This window comes from Manduca sexta, chromosome 23, assembly GCF_014839805.1.
Source record: "Manduca sexta isolate Smith_Timp_Sample1 chromosome 23, JHU_Msex_v1.0, whole genome shotgun sequence".
NCBI classification, from domain to species: domain Eukaryota; kingdom Metazoa; phylum Arthropoda; class Insecta; order Lepidoptera; family Sphingidae; genus Manduca; species Manduca sexta.
In genome coordinates, this window is record NC_051137.1 from 4,487,605 (window position 1) to 4,507,577 (window position 19,973).

General features: G+C 36.3%; 1 protein-coding gene across 1 annotated transcript in view; it reads right to left on the bottom strand.

Annotated features, from left to right (window-relative positions):
* The window catches only part of LOC115443700 (dynein heavy chain 7, axonemal), a 56,017-nt gene that overhangs the window by 19,352 nt on the left and 16,692 nt on the right, over positions 1–19,973 (bottom strand). The window contains exons 32-56 of the mRNA XM_037441897.1: positions 19,432–19,614; positions 18,873–19,004; positions 17,292–17,405; positions 16,920–17,027; positions 16,281–16,478; positions 14,441–14,564; positions 13,744–13,919; positions 11,831–11,982; positions 11,048–11,195; positions 10,581–10,793; positions 10,085–10,257; positions 9,494–9,635; positions 8,934–9,047; positions 8,647–8,757; positions 8,037–8,225; positions 7,213–7,442; positions 6,668–6,893; positions 6,192–6,374; positions 4,967–5,192; positions 4,179–4,324; positions 3,675–3,870; positions 1,953–2,023; positions 1,155–1,312; positions 586–739; positions 235–368 (exon numbers count right to left, since the gene is read on the bottom strand). Coding sequence (XP_037297794.1) covers positions 235–368; positions 586–739; positions 1,155–1,312; positions 1,953–2,023; positions 3,675–3,870; positions 4,179–4,324; positions 4,967–5,192; positions 6,192–6,374; positions 6,668–6,893; positions 7,213–7,442; positions 8,037–8,225; positions 8,647–8,757; positions 8,934–9,047; positions 9,494–9,635; positions 10,085–10,257; positions 10,581–10,793; positions 11,048–11,195; positions 11,831–11,982; positions 13,744–13,919; positions 14,441–14,564; positions 16,281–16,478; positions 16,920–17,027; positions 17,292–17,405; positions 18,873–19,004; positions 19,432–19,614 — 4,001 coding nt within the window. The remainder of the gene's footprint in view (positions 1–234; positions 369–585; positions 740–1,154; positions 1,313–1,952; positions 2,024–3,674; positions 3,871–4,178; positions 4,325–4,966; positions 5,193–6,191; positions 6,375–6,667; positions 6,894–7,212; positions 7,443–8,036; positions 8,226–8,646; positions 8,758–8,933; positions 9,048–9,493; positions 9,636–10,084; positions 10,258–10,580; positions 10,794–11,047; positions 11,196–11,830; positions 11,983–13,743; positions 13,920–14,440; positions 14,565–16,280; positions 16,479–16,919; positions 17,028–17,291; positions 17,406–18,872; positions 19,005–19,431; positions 19,615–19,973) is intronic.

Below are 19,973 nucleotides of genomic sequence, written 5' to 3' on the forward strand. Positions count from 1 at the left end.
ATTAGTATCCATTAGTACTACCTATTAGTAATTAATAGTAAGTAGAACAATTTAGTTCAAAACTGCAGGAAGAAAAATAATCGTTTTGATAAAACCGAAGCTAGAAGCTAGTATAAAAAAGAGCCTTCGTCTACTTTGAACTAAGTTTTAATAAGGTTGTCGTGGGCCGTGGGTAACTTCAGTGTTTGAAGTTTAAAAAAATCTTTGAAACTTCATCTCATAGGAGCAACTTACTTGAAATCCTTGCTGTATTCTACGATGGTGTCACCTATTTTGATACACAATGCACCGCCTTGTCGGAAGGTTTGCTGCTGGAGTAATGGCTCCAACATTGGATCCAACTCTTCTAGAACATTCTCTAGCAAAACCTTAAAGCAAATAACAAGTACTGTGTGAACAAATAGAAAACTATTGCAGTCGACAGACAACTTGACCTATCGCTTGTGGACGTCCGAAGAGGATGTAACGATCGAACGATTTGTAGATCAGGCAACATTAACCTCCTACTTTCCGCCGAGGTTCCGCTTACTTTGTCAAGTTGTTTGTTTATAAGAAAAGCAACAAAAGGCATTCCATTAACATTACCGGTTGACCAAATTGCACAGCATTTTCCAAAACTCTTCCGAGATCAGCCTGTGTCATGCGCACAACGCAGAGATTATTCGGTTTCTCCATGTTCTTGATCCAGCGGTTCGCCTGGCCTTGTGGATCAATCATTAATGGCCAACGGCGAGCAGTCCTAAGGTGATAAAGATGAATGATAAATCAAAAATTCTTATCAAATCTTTTAACAGTCATGAAAATATTACGTGCGTAATAAATATAAACTGATATTATCAGTGGCTAAAGGTTAAATTTCCCGAAAAGGAACTCAACAATACATATTATAGGCAAGAATATGCATGAATTCGGAACGCAACATATAGGCACTTATATATATGAATCTGCAAATCGTTCTAATGATTAGATTCTACATAAATTCTATATAAAGGGAAGCCGGCACGAATCGAGTTATATGAACCATTCACCTCTTTTATACGTTTATGTATTAAATTAAGTTTCATATTTCAATACGTAGCTAATTATGAGCAAAACATTGCACTTGAAAATTAGACATTACATTTTCTACATATACTGTGTCAAGAAAATCTTACATAATAATAATAGCACTTTCCACACTGAAATCGTCGGACGGCAAACCGTCTATATTCCATTGCTGTATCAAAACGGGTTCCCCTAAGGATTTAATCAGGCTGAAGTTCAGAGTGCACACCAAGCCGCAATCGTGACAAGCTTGCGCCCAACTTTTCACCTGAGTATGGAAAAATTAAAACTGAAACCTCAAATCCAATTAACTTGTCAACTTCTTAATCAACGTTTGCTGCGAACCGGATAACTAAATATAGTTAACTGGTAACATTTCTTTGACTTCCTGATAGAGAAAATACAAATAGCGGTGTTGATATAAAAAAGTTACCGGAATTAGTTTTGCGATTATTTTTCTAATAATATAAAAGCTTTTCTTTTTCTGCGGGAATCTAGAACATAATGTGAGTCATATTTTTACAGAATTAAATTACCATCAGTAAGGTTAAAAATGACTGCCTCCATTCAAAAATGAATGGCGTAGTGTATTACGGTACCATTGCAGTGCTGAAGTCTCGGGTTCGAGCCCCGGGTCAAGCTGCGATATTGGTTTTTTGTACTAAGTATGTGCCCGGAGTCTGGAATTTGCCCGATATGGCAATAGGCTTACCACTATATTATTATGGGACGGGTTACACACGGCGAAAGGTGAGTGCACTAGGTCAATCACTTTGGGAATAATAGGCGTGAGTGTATGTAAGGTTAAAATATAAGATAAACTCTCGATCCCCTCTTTTTACCTCATGGGAAATACAGTAGGAAATACAATATTCTCTTCCAAATAAAGAAATATGAAAACCACATACCTGTCCATTCCTAAAAATGGCAGTGAACGGCCCCAGGTACGCGATAATTCCGGCAGCGATCAATATGTCACCTAAAATCGGACGAAATATTTATATGAACGATCGGCAGCCGATGCCCTGCAGTTTTATTTTTGAAATGATGTTTATAGGTCAAATGTGAATGTAGAAGATCACCTCATTCGGTGGGAATTGCTGAGCAGTTATTGCATTGTATCGCTCGTTCGATATAATAAGGTTGTATGTAATATTTTTGCACAATTTGAATTACCTAGTCTTGCCATAAATATTGTAATAAAGAAAAAAGAAAATTGTTAACTGCAAATAACATTTATTACTTTTACAGTGTGTCAGTTTAATACATAAATATAAAACAATTAAAAATATAAAAAGCTTATTCGAAGTGGTCTCCATTGGCTGCAATACAGTCCTTTAAACGATGAGGCCAGTTATCAATAGAAGCACGCACTCTTTCCATGGGAAAATTCTTCACTGCCAATCGTATAGATTGTTTTAGGGACTCCAAATTATCATGGCGTTTAGAGCAAGCTGTACTCTCTAAAACTGACCACAAATCATAATCCAGCGGATTAAGATCGGGACTAGACGACGGCCAGTCTTCAGCTCTGATGAAGTCCGAAACGTTCGATTCCAACCAAGACTGCGTGGACCGAGCTTTATGACCCGGCGCCGAGTCTTGCTGGAAGGACCATACTTGGTTATTGAACATGGTGATGTTAAGGGGCTTAACTACCTTCTCAAGAATGGTATCTTGATACACTTGTGCCGATGTTTTGATACCTTTTTCACAAAAATATGGCTCAGTCACTCCTTCATAGCTAACACCCCACCAAACCATCACTGAAGTCGGATAATGTCCACGTTGCACTCTGTCGACTAATTGGGAAGCTTCCTTAGAGCTTTGAGCATAAATACGGTCATTTTGTTTGTTAAAATGTTGCTCAATTGTAAAAATTTTCTCATCCGTAAACAAAATTTTTCTGTGACCTCCCTTTGCGTACCGCTTCAGTAGTTGTTTCGATTTTACCACCCTATTCTTCTTTAAATTATCAGTTAAGAAATGGCCAGTGCGTCTCTTATAGGCTGCAAGTCCTAAGTCATCTTTTAAAATACGCGACATGGTTCTAGGTGCTATCTTCATTTCCCGAGATAAAATCTTTTGCTTTCGGACAGGATTTCTTCGAATTCTTTCCCTTACTGCTTTGACCACCTTTTTCGTACGAACACTACGTGGACGGCCAGATCTTTTCTGTCACAAACAGAGGAGGTCTCATTGTACCTATTAATAGCCCGGTACACAAACATTTTACTAATACCAAGTGTATGGAGAGTTTTAAAAATTGCATTTGGCTCCATACCTACTTTGTGTAATGCTATCACAGCGATTCGGTTCTCTTTATCACCCCACACCATTTTAATATCGCAAAATATTTTACAATGTATTGGCGCCAAAATGAGAAAACACAATGAACAATCGTATAAAAATGACAGATTCGAAATTCAAATGTAATATTTTTTTATAATTAAGTGTAACAGTATTTATGGCCAGACTAAGTATATACAGAGTCATTTTGACATTGCGTGGTGAAGACAAGTATGTGGTTTAATTTAGTAACGCAATATCAAAATGACCCTGTATGTCACTATATCATGATGAATATGATGGTACTGGCGTAATAATATAATAAATATATCTCCAAATACCTGTGAGAGAGTTATACGTCTCCCGTAAATTCTTGGCTATCTGCGTCCACCTGGTCTTCTCGCCGCCCAGCCCGGAGATGAGCATCTCGGCTCTCTTCAACTTGTTGCTGCAGTCCATCACCTCGTCATCCAACATCTTCTGTTGACGACTCTGTTCTGCTAACGCGTCTTCTAATTTGCATAATTTGTCTTGTACCTGGTCGGCAAGAAATATATCTCAATATTTGTTACTTAAGTAATTGTAAACAATAAGTTTCGAAAGTAAGGATTTTTTATCTTTACGCGAATGTTAGAGATCAAAATAAAACGATTTTTGGATTTTACCGCAGTTTTGTATGTTATAATTTTCTTCCGACGTTTCAAAGACTTTGCAGCCTATTGTATGTGACCAAGCGACTTCGCTGGGGTCATATAACTTCACTTACCATCAGATGCAATGTGGTCACATTTAAAAATAAAATAGCATGATTAATTAATGAATTCAGATTTATTTGATGCTCGTACCTCTTTCAACTGTGCTTGTTTCACAGCCAACGCTGCCATAGCCTTGTCGTACACGGCCTGTGCAGCCGCCAATCTCTGTTTCTTAGGCGCCACCACTTTCGCCACTTTGTCATACTTAGTCATGGCAATCACCCATTTGCACATTCCTGTTTTGTAAATACAGTTAAAGACCTAAGAGACGCCGTGAGTAAAAAATAGTAAAATATCCTAAGTTGCAAAATAATCGAGTATTAAAGTCGTTTAAAGTTTCAAGATATTCTAAGAATCGCCGACATTCAAAGGGATGTGTTCCATGTTAACTAACTTTCCAAGATTTCCAAATTTGGTTTACTGTTTGTTATTATAAATATTAAAAAATATTGCAGACTGCGTTCTGGCCAAACGCACACACACAGCCATTTACATATTATACATTCACACACTATTACTGTTTTAGATTAAGTTTTTAATTATGTTAATACGGATAATAGATTTTAAATACATATTTATCAAGTGGCAGTTAGTCCTAAGTTCTGGCTTAATATCTGGCTGGCAGAATATAAGTGCTGGCTGAGTTTTATATTTTATGACAACAGTAAAGCTGAGCCACTTTATTTTGTCTAACTAGTAGCTATTTTAAAAATTTGTGTTTATTTCTAATTTTATAATAATCTTAATTTTGGCTATAAGATTTTCATTTAATCTTTTTTTTGACATTGGAAAAGATTCAACCAATATCTACTGTTTGAAGCCATTTTCCTGCTAGAAAAGAAACCGTCGTCGTCGTCGTTTTAAATTATAATACATACCTTCAGCTGCAACAGACACAGCCCTAATTTTCTCCGGCACGAACCCATCATCCTGCATCACTGTTGTCATCAGCTTCTTCATCACCGGCGGCGGTATGTTGTCCTTATCATAGTTCTGTAACGACTCCAGGAATCGTATGTCGTTGAGCAGCTTCTTCGACGGGCCCCAGTAGTCTTCTATGGTTCCCACTCCCGACGGATTCGGGATTTTATCGGGTTTCACTTCCTGCGCAAAATATTCACATTCTTGAAGTTTAATAGTCATTGTGTTGATTGCTAGTACAATGTTTTGTCGTGATTCCTTCGACTTTAAAATATGTCAATGTGGTAAGTCAAAGCTGGTTAGCTACCACAGAAGTATTTATTAATTAGCAAAGCAGTTGGTCATTGTTTTATCAAAAACAAGATGTTGCCAATATAAAAATTGGTTAAAGTTAAACTGAAAAATGAAGTGGTACTTGAACGAACTAGTAATCATTAAGCATCATTTAATGATATTTATGTAAATATTCCTTCCTATGCTCTTATAAAAAGACGTTTTCTTTAAAGTTGAAAAGTTCGTACTTACCGGGTCGTCCTTCAGGCAAGCGTTAAAAGCAATAAGCGTTATAATATATTTTTATGAACATGCACCGCGCTCGGTGTAGCGCAGTATACAATAATGTTGTGGTCTCTCCGTCGGAAGAGAAGACTCGCATACAACCATAGGATCATTCCGATGCAAACCTAACGGCTCGTATGTGCGCATTCAAATATGATCACGCAAATAAAAATTTAATATTCACCATGCATTCATTCACAATAACAATACGCATACGATATGTAAACTATTATTGCAATCTCCGCCATTTTGCTAGATAGTGAGCAATAGACAGCAATAAAATTTAAATGTAATAAAAAGACTATGTATGATATTCATAAGCTTATACGTACATTTTAACTTAAAAATTAATCTGTAAGTAAGTATAGTAAAGTTACCGTTTGATTCAATTACCGATGATGAGTTTTCTATAAAATTTTGCTTACCAATTGTCAGGTTAAAGAGGAGGTGAATTTATTAAACAAAATGGGTTTTGAAAATAAAAGAATTGTAAGAGGCTAAAATGAATATGAGTTTCTTATAATAATTTAGATACACATCTGTTCTATGTCAGAAAACAGTCCCCCGTTTTTTGCTAGACACACGGCGTGTCCTCAATACTTTTATTATAAATATAAATCTTACCTTTAAAATACAAATGGCTTCCATCACAAGTTTGATGCCCCTCGGGGGACTCTTCATGGTTTTTATGAAGGTAATATCCTGCGGAGTAAGAGTGTCCAGTGCTGCCAATGCAGAGTTCAGGATAGGCATGGCTTCTGCTAGATCTGCGTCGCACTCGTCCTTTATCGCTTGAGCTTCTGCTGCCTACATTATAAAATATACGTCGAATTTTCATATGTAAACTACTAATTGTCTCCAAATAAGTACAAGAATAATGCTAAATGCCCTATTTCAACTAATTTAGTTGAACTTCATAACGGTAAGTTTGGTTTTGTTTTTAGCACTTATACTTAAATCCGTAACTCTTATAATTATATGTAAGTTTTCGTTATAATATTTTACTAACAACAGGTTGATCTTGATATCTTTAGATCCCCATGTTCAACAGTTGACACCCTCTGGCTAATGATGATGATTCCTAATATTTTTCTATTTACCTGTTCTTCAGCTGCTGCCTGGTCCGCCAACACTTCAGCTTCCACTAAAGCGACTCCCTCCTTCTCTTTCTCGACCTTCGCGGTTGTCTCGGCGACGGCGGCCGCACCAGCTGCTAATTTTGGTTGCAATATCTCCAACGCTTGTTGTAAGGCGGCTACTGATTTCGCTGCTATCGCAAGCTGGTCTAAGCCAGTAATGTACCGTTTTTCGCTTGTCAGTAATTCCCTAAAATTTAAGAATATTAAACTTATTTTATGAATCTTTCCAACTAAACTCAAAAACGATGATTGTTAGCTTATGAGTTCAAAGGAACTAAACAATATGAAGATTAAAGTTTTAATGTGATAAACGTTGATATTTGTTCTTCTTTGCTACATTGGGTCTACATCTATATAGGTAACTATATAAAACAGTTTAAATATTATGGATATTAAAGCACTCCCTAAATAAAACGTCACTTCAAGTGTATAATTTTCAACTATATTTCCCAAAGGCCTTCTACAAGTCAAGAGCACTCCTACATCGAATATCTATAGAAACTCACGTGCGCTTCTTGCCCAACAGCGATTTGAACATATTGATGAGCTCGAGGTAGGCGGTGGGCGTCACGTAGTTGTACCGCTTCAGCCGCAGCAGGAACTGACGCGACAACTCCTGCGTGTCCGTGTGGAACACCTGGCACAGCTTGATCGCCGTGTCGCGTTCCAGGTCTGTCAGTTCTACGTCTTTGAGGAATCGTGTCGCGACCGCTAGTAACGCGTCTGGCGGCCATTCCTGATCGCAAAATCACCACATCACAACATTATGCTGAGTGGTCACCTATATAGGTCACAGCCGCGACCAGGCACTTTTAATTATTATTTGTAATTAAGGTACATTGTGTTTGTGTATGTTGCGACTGTGATTAATAAATCGTTTTTCGTTCTTTCTTTCTTTGAAAAATGTAATGGTGAATATTGGAAAACTTATATACCTTATAAGTTATATAAATTAAAACTTATATGTCTAAACTAAGTTTTAAAGCTTTTTTACTTATTAGTTAATATGTTTAATATTTTTTTTGGAGTTTGTTATATTATTTTTTTTTCTTTATGTAGCCTGTTTTCATTTTGCTAATATTTATACACAAGGTTACATAGAAACAAAAAAATACACATGGAATATAGTTCAGTTTACATATTCTACAGTCGATCTAACTTAACTAACTCAACCGAACTCTTGACCTGTATTCTGACCTCTATTCTGCAATCCTATTAATAAAGATTTGATGTAACTATTTACACATCTCAGTTTTATCACAAATGCTAATTCCATACCATAATTACTGGACACCAATAATACCTAATTGAAACGGGATCAAATAATCACCTGGAACCAATCAATGGTGCAGCAGTTGACGAGCGATGGGAACTTTCGTATGCGCGTCCGTAATGAAGTCCCGGCGGGCGACATCGCGAGGACGATGTGCAACTGGTCGCGCACTATTGACACGAAGTAAGCGTACAGCGCGGTCGGCGTGCCGTCTGTTTGCAATGACTTGTCTCGCTGACGATCGATCTATAATCACCTTTCAATGTGGTAGCTGGTAATGTTACGCATTGTGTAACGGCAGATAAATGGCAAGTTTAATATCCCAGTAACTAAATAATTTATAATTAATAAATATATACTAATATATAAAGCTAAAAAGTTTGTTTGTTTCTATAAAGGCTTTAATGTCAGCAGTTATTTAACCGATTTTAATATTTTTTCATCAATAGGAAGCTACATTACTCTTGAGTGTTATAACCTACTTTTTAACCTGAGAAAATATTTATCCCGGAAAACTTTACCCCGTGGAATGACGCTATACTTTGTCAAGTTATTATACACAAGTCAGTTTTGAAAAAATATTTCTTCTATTTATTGTTTTAGGTCGACATACTGAAGTTAATTAACATGAATTAAATGATAATAAGCAATATTAATTTATACAAACCACTCTCATTTTTTCGCACAACTCCGCTTTCTCATCGGCACCAAATATATTTGGTACTTCTCCTGAATTCAACATATTGTTCACGTCTTCTAGGAAACCTTCTTCTTTTATCTGTAAAATACATTATTTTACGAACAAACGATGCAATAAAACACCTTCATTTTATTGTTCTCAAGAGGACTGGATTTCCAAAGCACAAGTCTTTAACAACAAAGAACTTGTTAGGTCCATTTCACTAAGTAATTTCATTTAAATTGAACGGAACAGCCCTGAAACTTCGACAATACCTGAGACTCGACGAAAAGGAATACCATGTGCTGTTCAGGAGTGCTGGACTTTCTCAACAACGTCTTCAAATCTTCACGCCATTCGTTTTTCCCGTAAGTTCGACTCATTTCAACCTAACACAATGGTGTTTTAGATTTCATTTAATTAAAGCGATGGTTACTACTATAGGAATAGATTTAGAACCAAGAGCAACGAGTCTCAACTAATGTATACTAATGTATAACGCTAAAGAGTGTTTGTTTTTTGAAATTTGGATGCGCTAATCTCAAGAACTGCTAAACCGATTTTAAAATTTGTTTCACTAATAGGAAGTTACATTAATCCTGAACCTATGAACTACTATATATTACTACTACAATATTTATCCCGGAAAAAATTATTGACGCGAGCGGAGCCGCAGCCAAAAAGGTAGTCCCAGATAAATTAGACACTAATAAAACAAGTTCCGTTTGAAATTAAGAAATAAGTTTGTGTTGTGGCATTTCTTATTATTTTTACAGTCCATGAAGAAACTAGTTGTCAGAAATACAAATTATCATAATCTACAGTAGGTATATACCTGGAACAGATCATACTCGTTGATGTGTGCGGCGAGTCGTGTGAGCGACTGCCTCCCCGACCCCCCGAGCCCCACGAGCAGCGCGTGCGAGCGCGGCTGCGTCAACACGCGGCAGATCCGCGACACGTGCTCTATGGCGAATCTACATCGAGCGAACGAGATTTATCTTTATTGTCTATTGTTTGTTTTTTTTTTAAAGTTGTATAATTGTAAAATGTAGGTAGATATTGTAACTTTGACTTTACGGATGAACACCTCAGTCCATGAAGGCTGCAAAGTCTTCGAAACGTCGGGAGAAAAATAAAATACTATAAACCGCGATAGAATCCGAAAATTAGTTTAATTTCAATGTCTTTTAAAATAATCACCTTTTTATGAAACAAAATTCGCGCAGACAAAACCAAGTCCTCACTAAAATTGTGTAGCGCGTTTGTAGCACTAAAATAAAAGCGTAGCGCGCAAAGGCGATCGTAGCCAACAATAAAAGTAACAAACAGAAACTGCGCTAAGCTGCAATTTACTGTATACATAATAGGTACTTTGAAATCTATTGCTTTTCTAATAATATAAAATATTAAAAATGTTATATACCTGAATAGTACAAGATTCATCGGCTTCTTGGACATATTGTTGAACTCGACGAGATACGCATCCACAGTGGAGTTGAGATGTTCCATGTTCGTCGTCTCCATGTAGAAGCGAGTGTCAACTTTGGGATTCGCGAAATCACAGTATATCAAACTGCGGAGGTGGAGATCGGTGATCTAAAAAAATTATTGGACGATACTAGGCCGATTTTTTTATTAAACTCTTCGTCTGTTTTTGTCATAACACTGTAGTTGTAAGGACACTTGCATTCAGCTTAGATGGCATTGTATCCAATTTAAGCGTTATTTGCTGATCTTAATAAGGTTTGGCATTAAATGGCTTAAGATGACGAGTGTAGTTTACAGGTGCACTCTTATGCAAGTACCACATGCGACATGCAAACAATGACAACAAAAATCGTAAAGCCACAATTCGAATATTTTCGATCTCTCCTGGCAACCCTGCCATATCGATAGCCATATACACAACACAACCTTACCTTATCCTTAGGGTTGTCAAGCAACCGAGAAAGCATTTTATCGAAATCGTCATTGAGATGCAAAGCGGTCGCCTCCCGAAGACAACCAACCAACCACTGCCGATCAGCGTCTTCTATGAGCCGGTCAGAGAATACGCGTAGACATTCGTGAACCCAAAGACGTTTTATTGATAGCAGATCTGGTGTTACTTCGGGCACTGATAGAAGAACACCCTTAGGGAGAAATAAAACAGTTTTATTTAATTAATTTATTAAAAATATAACACTAAAAAAGGCGACATAAACACGCAATATCAATTATATTTTAAGAGGATTCCATACACGTAATTTATCGAACTATTGAATAGTTAAAATCTGATAATACATCTTTACACAACACAACTTGATGAAACATTCCACGAGGTTATCCACTTTAATTAGCACAGCGGTGTGCGTTTAATCCGAATTTAATCACAACAAACATTTACCAAAATAACTCTGGAGAAGTCTCGCAGATTGAACGTGTAGTGAGACTTGGAAGGAGTCGGCAGCAAATTCAATCTACATTGTTTGTACACCTCCAGCGTTCCGCAAACTATCTCGTCGATACACGGATCAAAATCCTTTGAAAACCCTCTGAAATTTAACACATGTATGGAATGATGACTTCTAATTTTAAAATTTTATGGATATACTAATATTATGCTGTTACTTCATATACATGATCGCACTGTATATAATTAAGTAAGTAAATAACATGTCTATCAATATAGGTATTATGTAGACGTCCATAATTCCATTCCAATTAGGCGCACATTCAATCCCAAACGAACATCGGAACAAAACTTCACGTATTTGCTACACGGTCCGGAAATCTATCTGCCAGATTAATGAGTATCGATGCTAATGTATTAACATGACCGCGGCCACCCATTATCGAATGCAATCAGCTAAAAAGCTACAGAATGAACATATAAGGCGTCCTGCAGACTGAATGTTGCTAATAGCAACTAAAATCTAAAATTGCTGAAGCAATCGTCGGTTCAATAATGAATAAGTTCGCCGAGTCGAATCGGATCGAGTCGCATCCATTCGCCTATTATTGGCTTTACTTATAATTACTTTAATACTGCCTCCATTAGGAACGCTGTCCGATGTCGAGCAAAATGTTCGCGTCTCTCCGAATTTTTGTGACAGTCGTTGCTAGTCTAATGTACTGTTACTAGTCAACAATTTGACAGCATGTACATGGGGTGCCGTGTGCAAAATACCTGGTATCCAAGTGCCACAACATAATTCTGCTGAATATAACACGGAGCGTGTCATCGTCGAACTCGTCGATGCAAAAAAACGAGAAATGTCTCGAAAACCTGGGCGTAACGAGCTTCGCGCCGGGCGTGGGCTTGCCCATCGCACACATGAACTGTAATCAAAATATATCCGTCGGCGAGCGTACATCGGAACGTGCGATGCAATTTACGGATCAATCGGTATCGGTATTTATTTTACGAGATTTTTGAGTTTACTCTTGCATCAGAAATTTACTTTTCATCAATAATCTTTTGGTGCTAGCATATTATACCGTAGTGAAGCAAGATCGTCATTTTTGGTAGTAGTTAAAACGTAATTAAATAAAACAGTACTATTAGGCTAATCCTCGATTTGATTGAGTGATGAAGCACTAAAAATGAACCTGAAAAAGAAAATCTGTTTTGTTGCCGGGCTTTTAAATTCAAAATCATATTATGCAGTCGCAAAAATTTCTACGTAAAAGCGCTACCCTACATCCGCTCGACCACTTATCCAACGGAGCCCTAAAAACCATCAAAGGCTTACGCCAAAGGCCCATTCGGAAAAGCAACCAGTATTGTACCCGCGACGTGGAATATTGGGATTAGCTCGTGATAGATAAATTGGCTACAGAACGTAGACTCTATGCATAGAATATATACGTCATATTATTAGTTCGCTTTTTACTAAAAAGTTTGAATAAAATTTATATTTTATGTTAATGAAACCATGTAGTTCATAATTTTTAAAAAAATCGGCATTTGGGGGACGTTAAGTGACATCAAAATTTGCTACGTATCACCACGAGCCACATTATATCCATTATAAGCATTTCCCAAAGCTCCTAAGATCATATGAAAGCAAATAGTGTGAAATTCTTGCCGTGTTTCATTTAATCAATATTGGCTAGTGAAAAAGGAAGTTCCCAAGTGACACGAAAATTGTTGACAAAAGAATTGTTTTACATGAGATGCCATCCCATAATCATTATTTTATCTTTAAATCTCAATTAATATTTACACAATGACATAACAATACTTACATATTTCAACATCAATTAATATTAATACTGAAACTAATTAGACGATTGCCATATACCTTCAGATAATTAGTTCAATAGCAACAGCTAACATCACATACTAATCATAATACGTGAACGAACACGGCACGTTATTAATTTCCAAATTACCGTTCCAGTCTGATAGTTACCATGGAGTACATAAGAGCAAATACCGACGCACATAATGTACACGTGTACATACGCGCCACAATTCGGTTGCGCTCTCTCAAAGGGCGTAGCCGCATGACTGATTCGAGCAAATGCAATATATGACGCGTACAGACGCGTTTTAGCTACAGTCAGATGAAAATTCTACAGCTTTATTGAATTGAAAAATATAGTGACAGTTTGACAACAAATGTACGGCCGGTATTGAATTCGCGACGGAAACGCGATATACAAAAATATATGAATAGGCTACGCTCTTTGTACAAATTTGTAGTACAGTCCTTTTATAAACACAAAGGCACGAGTACAGTACAAATTACAAAGCTTTGTGTAAAATGAAATAAATACCAATATTATTATAAAATAGCTTACATAATAAGGAATTATTATGATAACAATTAAGTATTACGATGAGTTATAAAAATAAGAAATATTGTTCATCACACTGGCATTAATACTTGTATCGAAGAACCGCGACCGCAACATCAAACATTACTCGCTTTCCAACATAGTAATAGCTGTTGGACATTGTGTTTCGACTACAACATACTTAACATCAAATATAATTGCAGTATTCGAAGTAAAATACCTAAATATTTCTATTTACGGATAAAATGTATCTTAATAATTAGGATCCATCCAATATTAGCTCCACTGATTCCTCACCTGCACATCGATGAGATGCATGGCCACGTTGGTCTTCCTGTCGTACCACAGGCCGAGATCGATGCCTTGACGCAACACCTCTATCGGCGGTTGAGCCCCATAAGTCTCTGCTTGAGGCATGCTCACGTCGTCCACGAACACCACACAAAAGCAACCGATTGGTGGACCAAACACTCCTGTAGTTTGTAATTATTTTTCTAAGGGTATTTATGATTTCTAAGTTTACGCGAATGTTAGACATAACACTTTTTAACCAATTTTATCGTGGTTATTTATATTATATCCTTTTTTTCAAAGCCTTTGCAGCCTTCATAGTCACGGAGTCCCGCGATAAAATTCGTAAAATAGTTTTATTTCAGGGGATAATCATGTATTTTACAATAGAAGGGTCATTTAGTAAAACTAGACCTTACAGGTTTACGTGTGCGATTAACTTAATTCTTCAAGAGTAATTAACGTTACATACTTTATTAACAGACAATGTTCTGTGTTAATAAATTATGTACCCTATACCAATATCATAAGTGTCCTAATCATAATACCAGGGATCAACTATAATTATAACTTCTAGCATTAAATCGTAGAGGCAATAATTGTAAAAACAAAAGTTCCTCATTATTAAAAATTACATATCGCTGTAATCATATTATATAAAATACGACACATTATTTCGACGTACAAATATATATTGCGTTACCTTTCCGCCTCTTATCCAACTTTCCCATGATGATATCTTGAGTTTGATTGCAATTAGTCTGCGCGGAGAAGGCCATAATGAGGGCTTTATACACTTTTGTGTCAACCCTCTTCACTAGGAAATCCTGTTTTAATAATATACGCAAACATGAGGTTTTTTCTTTCACATTTCTACTTTTATTATACGACTATTCCGTCACGTCTAAGTAAGTATTCGTCAAATAAAATATAAGTTGACCAAATATAACGTTCGCGTTGTCAATTATGTTTCCAAAGAAAATGTAAGCAAATAAGTAGGTACTAAAAATGAATATCAATAAATATTAAATATTTACATTGGATATCTGATAAGGTAACTGGACGGATAATTATAATTCTTCCTTTCTTACTTAGACATTTTGACACAGGCAGTACTAAAAATAGAACAAACTTAAGGTTATAGCTTAAGGTCCATTTTTCATACATTTTGTTTCACCTTTAATCTGAGTAACTAAACAAGTATTGACAAGTAAAGAATTTAAATTCACGTCTAGTTAGTGATTAGTTCTCGCAGTTGAAAGAAAAACGTAAAAATAATTAATATGCATGGATATTTCGGCCTTTAAAATTTAATATGACGAAATTTCACGACTAATCACTAACTAGACGTGAATTTAAATTCTTTACTTGTCAATACTTGTTTAGTTACCCAGATTAAAGGTGAAACAAAATGTATGAAAAATGGACCTTAAGCTATAACCTTAAATAGAGCACAGTAAATAACACTTTTTGATGCAATTTCTACCGAAAAGGTGTATAGTTTTTTTGTTTAGTTCCATTGTTCGACCCGCCAATCGACTACTGAACCTAATGGACAGCTATCCAATAAAACAACCACCGACAGAACCGAAAAATATTTTTTTTCACTGCCATTTATATTGTCAGCTTACACAGGAACAGAATTTATACAAACACGTCGGGAAAAACGATATATGGAAATGTGACATCACAAAGTGGCAGTTATTTCATATTATAAAATGAACACCTAGAATGCATTTTGCTATTTTTTGGTAGAAATAAAAAAGTCATAATTACTTTGGTTAAGAAAAAAGAGATATCGGTTTAATCCTTCCATTGAAGTTTACGTGACATAAATTAATTCGTGTTATATGTCGCAGCTTAATTTTATTAACGATTGCTGGAAATACTTTGATCATCTTTTACGATTTTCAAAACCATAAATTACTAGTAATATTACCGTAGTATTACGTTGTAGATCAAGTTTTTAGAATGTTTGTCTTCAGCAGAATAGCATCTATTCCTCTCAAAGTAAAACATCTTTATCTTTTAGTATCGGTAACAAAAATATTTTTGTCCTTAAAAATCGGTAACTATTATAGAAACTTACTTCTGGAAACTGGTAAACTTATTTAACAGCCTATTTAATGGTCTCTAAGCAACGCAGTAGAAATATAGTATAGTCGCATCACCTTGTAAGCAGAGATTTTTTTCTTCGTCCTATTTCGGCTTCCACTTACCCATAATATACATAGCAGCTAATACCCTAAATTTCTAATCAATAAACCCAATCTTTTGCCTTTAACTCGTAAATTATTCTGCGCAAGACATAATTCATAACACGGTAATACATGTTTTGTTCTCTCAATTTCAGTTGGAGGCTCGACCACAAAAAAGCCATAATAATAATAATATCAGCCCTGTATTATATACTGTCCCACTGCTGAGCACGGGCCTCCTATACTACTGACAGGGATTAGACCTCAGTCCACCACGCTGGCCTAGTACAGATTGGTAGACTTCACACACCCTCAAAATTCCTTCCAAAACAAAACCATACTCACAATGATGTACGAAGACTTGCCAGTGCCGGTGGGTCCTACCATCATAACAGCCTTGTGGTGCGTCACGAGGAGCCTGAACAGCGCCAGATAGCGAACGCTGTCGAGGGTCGTCACTAGTATCTGGTTGGGCGGGGTGTCCCTGCTTATAGGCGGGGCCGATACTACGTCGTCTTGCCATGGCTTCCACTTGCCTTTGCCCTGCGATTGTGTTACATCGAATGTGGGAACGGAATCTAATTTGTGAATATATGCGTTGTATAAAGTGAGAAAGATAATTATCGAACTTAGGTAGAGTTATGAAAACGTGTAAATATATTTTGTGAAGGTAGGAAAGATAAAATACGTTTTAAATAAATTTTTATTCGTCTAATAAATTAATATCTTAAATTCACGCGAATGTTCGAAATTGTAATTAAATTACCAGAATCCTTTGCGATATATTTTTTTAATTGTTACTGCCTACGTTTCCAACACTTGGCAGGTTTATTGTTAGCTTCATTGTTTCTTTCTACGTCTAACTATTGTATCGAATGATTTAATTTGAATTTTATAAAACAAATTCTACAAAAAACTTAACAAAATGGCATAGATAAATCTTGTTCACAAAAATATTAAATTCGATAATAAAATACAACAAACCTCCTTGATGAATCGGTAATCATATACGTATCCGTCCTTGGGTATCGTGAAGATGTATTGTTTCTCAGGCTTGCCGATCTCTCGGGGGTAACGGAGCGCTTCTATAACCTTTATGAAATGGAATTATAAAACTTTTAGAAGATTAAACCTCTAATGTTTTTTCTTTGCCGATAAAATTTTATATATTCACAAAATATTTTCTGGAAATCCGATCAAAATTATTACGGGATACACACATTGATAAACATAAATCAATTTACTATAAACATTAATATTAATTTGTATAATTTGCTCTGGTAGCAACCAATCCAGTATCAACTAATATAAAAAACAACTATTCAAAACAATAATAAAAAAAAACAATATACACACTTTTTCAGGGAATTCCTTTTCTAGCAGACCACGGAACAACATGTCGAACTTGTATCGACTGTCGCTGTCCAACGTCGCTCCGATAGACCAGATACACGAGAAAAAGAATACACCCTACAAATTATAAAGTAAGATTACGAAAATTGTTGCTGAATGCAGAATTCACGTTCGTGCGTGAACCAAATAAAGCATTTGATCAAGACTATCCGCGTAGAAATCTTATGCGAAATAAAAATATATTTTCCGGTATACAAATACCATACATGCGTGTTACGTATCAAATAGCAGAACCTCGCACCCCCCCCCCCCAGCCCTCCCTCACGCTCCTCCCGAAACGCTACACACAACAACAATAATTTTGCGAAAATATACTCTAACCTTTGAACCTCATTAAAAATTATAATAATCTCTTAGTCTTGCAATTCCCATCCTCGATCACCTCTACTAAGTTACAGAAGGACTCCCTAATCAGAAACCTGGCATCAATATTTGGCAACCATTGTCTAAAGCTAGGCCAGGTATAGCCTACAGCCCAGTCTATCTGTAATGCCCGCGATTTAGCCCGCATTGAAGAAGCGCAGTGAACTGTGAGTTAATTCTCGGACGATAACGGGAACACGAGCGTTCCACGTTACAGAAGCTAACATGGCCACCTCATTGTAATATTGTAAGACGGAAACTATTGTCATCGTACATTTTAAAACTCATCTTACTAGTCGGTAGTCTTGATAATATTATAAATAGGAAAGTGTATAACGTTTCAATGTTTCTACAGAAACCGGTGATAATTATTACACAGACGGACTTGGTCCTGGATTAGCAATTATAAGCTACGTTATAGCCTAAAAATATCGGGACTTTCATCCCACATCTTTCACGCATTTGACGTTGCAAGTATCACTAAATTACTAAAAAAATATTGTAGATAAAATTTTGTGCCACATCATATTATGGACGGTTTACTGTGACATTTTCCTATAATGTTTGTGTAACGGCCACTCTTATGGATTTTGCTTTAAATAATACTTTTGCATTTCAAAAATAGACCAGCTGACAGTGGCGAAGCCTCCATACAACCCGTTTCGTACCAGCTTCCATTTTTGGTTTATTTACGGTTGTCTTAGTTTATGTTTTCTGGTAAATTGGCCGCGATATGTTACCTAGGGCAATTTTTTTTTGCCTGAGGTTACCTTTTGAAAAAATACATTCTTCGCCACTGCTAGCTGCATTGACGTATATTCTATAGACATGAACAACCATAATATAAACTATTTGTTCAAAATCTGCACTAAAATTGCAACCAGAACGTCACTGTTATAACTTATTTATTCACTTGAACAACAAATAATTCTACTTATTTGACTAATATTTTTTAATTAAATCCAGGTTTACACTTGACTGGCGTTTTTATATTATGAGCGCCACTCCGTACACAACCATAAGCATCAATATTGACACCATACTAAAATCAGTTTGAATGGATGACAGTTCAATTCAGATGAACACAGTGAATGTTCGGAACACCAATACTAGTACGTAGTACATATATATCGTTGGCTAGCTGATGGTATACCACAGTACCTCTAACTGCGCCCGAATGTCCAAATCCGATATCTGCTCGACGTACTTCTCGTCGTAAAAGTCGTCCATGAACGTGTCGAACAGGTGCATTAGCGCCACGACCAGGTTGGTGCGTGACGTAATGTACATTTGCTGGAACAAGATATATCGAGCGTGGGACGTCAGCACGAAGTATGAAACATGGGATCCTACTTTGTTGGGCTGAAACCTATTTTACTTCGATAGTACTAGAATTTAAGTCAAAAATCATATCTGATTAATGGTTAAAACCGTTATTTTTTGTCTTAAAATACGGTGAAGTTATAGACGGTGTGAAAACTTCACGAAATTTGTAAATTTTAGTTTTGGTAAACTAGCCTAAATCTATCAATTTCATAAGGTTGTGATCATAGAATTCAAATATTCTTTCCAAGTATATAATTTTTATAAGTTTTGGATCTCTTTCACCCCTAAGATATAATTATGTTAGTTAAATTTTCAAAAGTAAAAGACTTTTGAAAATTTCACCACAACACTTCGAAAATTGTAGTCTAAAATACATATGTAAACATATCATTACCTTCGCCTGTCCAGAATATTCTATAAGCCATAATAGTGGAGAGAGGAACCTATTAAACAGCGTTCTGATAAGGTTCTTGTTGACACTATGCAAGGTCGGCGGCAGCGTGTTCAACCACGACTCCATCAGACACTTCCAGCCGAGACCTTTCGGCTCCATGTATATCATGCCGCAGCGTGATACCTACAATATGAAATAGTGTTGCTTAATAAAAAGCTCCAACCAGAATCACACATAAATCAGACCCCACACTAAAATACAAATCCTGTTTAGTTGCTCTCAGAAACTATTGAAGCCTTTTGATCTTAGAACACGGAAAGTATTAATGAACATTTAGGCGTTGCCAGTCGCCGTCAACTTGTTGCGGAAAACCACTACGTAAGTACCAACAGTAATACCAACAATAACTGCAGAAATGTCGATGTCATAGTATGTTGTACCACCAGGATGACGATTATAAGTCAATTATTCGTCTAGCACGGGCTCTTCTATAAATGTGTTAATAATCAACTATGGTCTCTTTGTACGTTCCTTTAATCAGC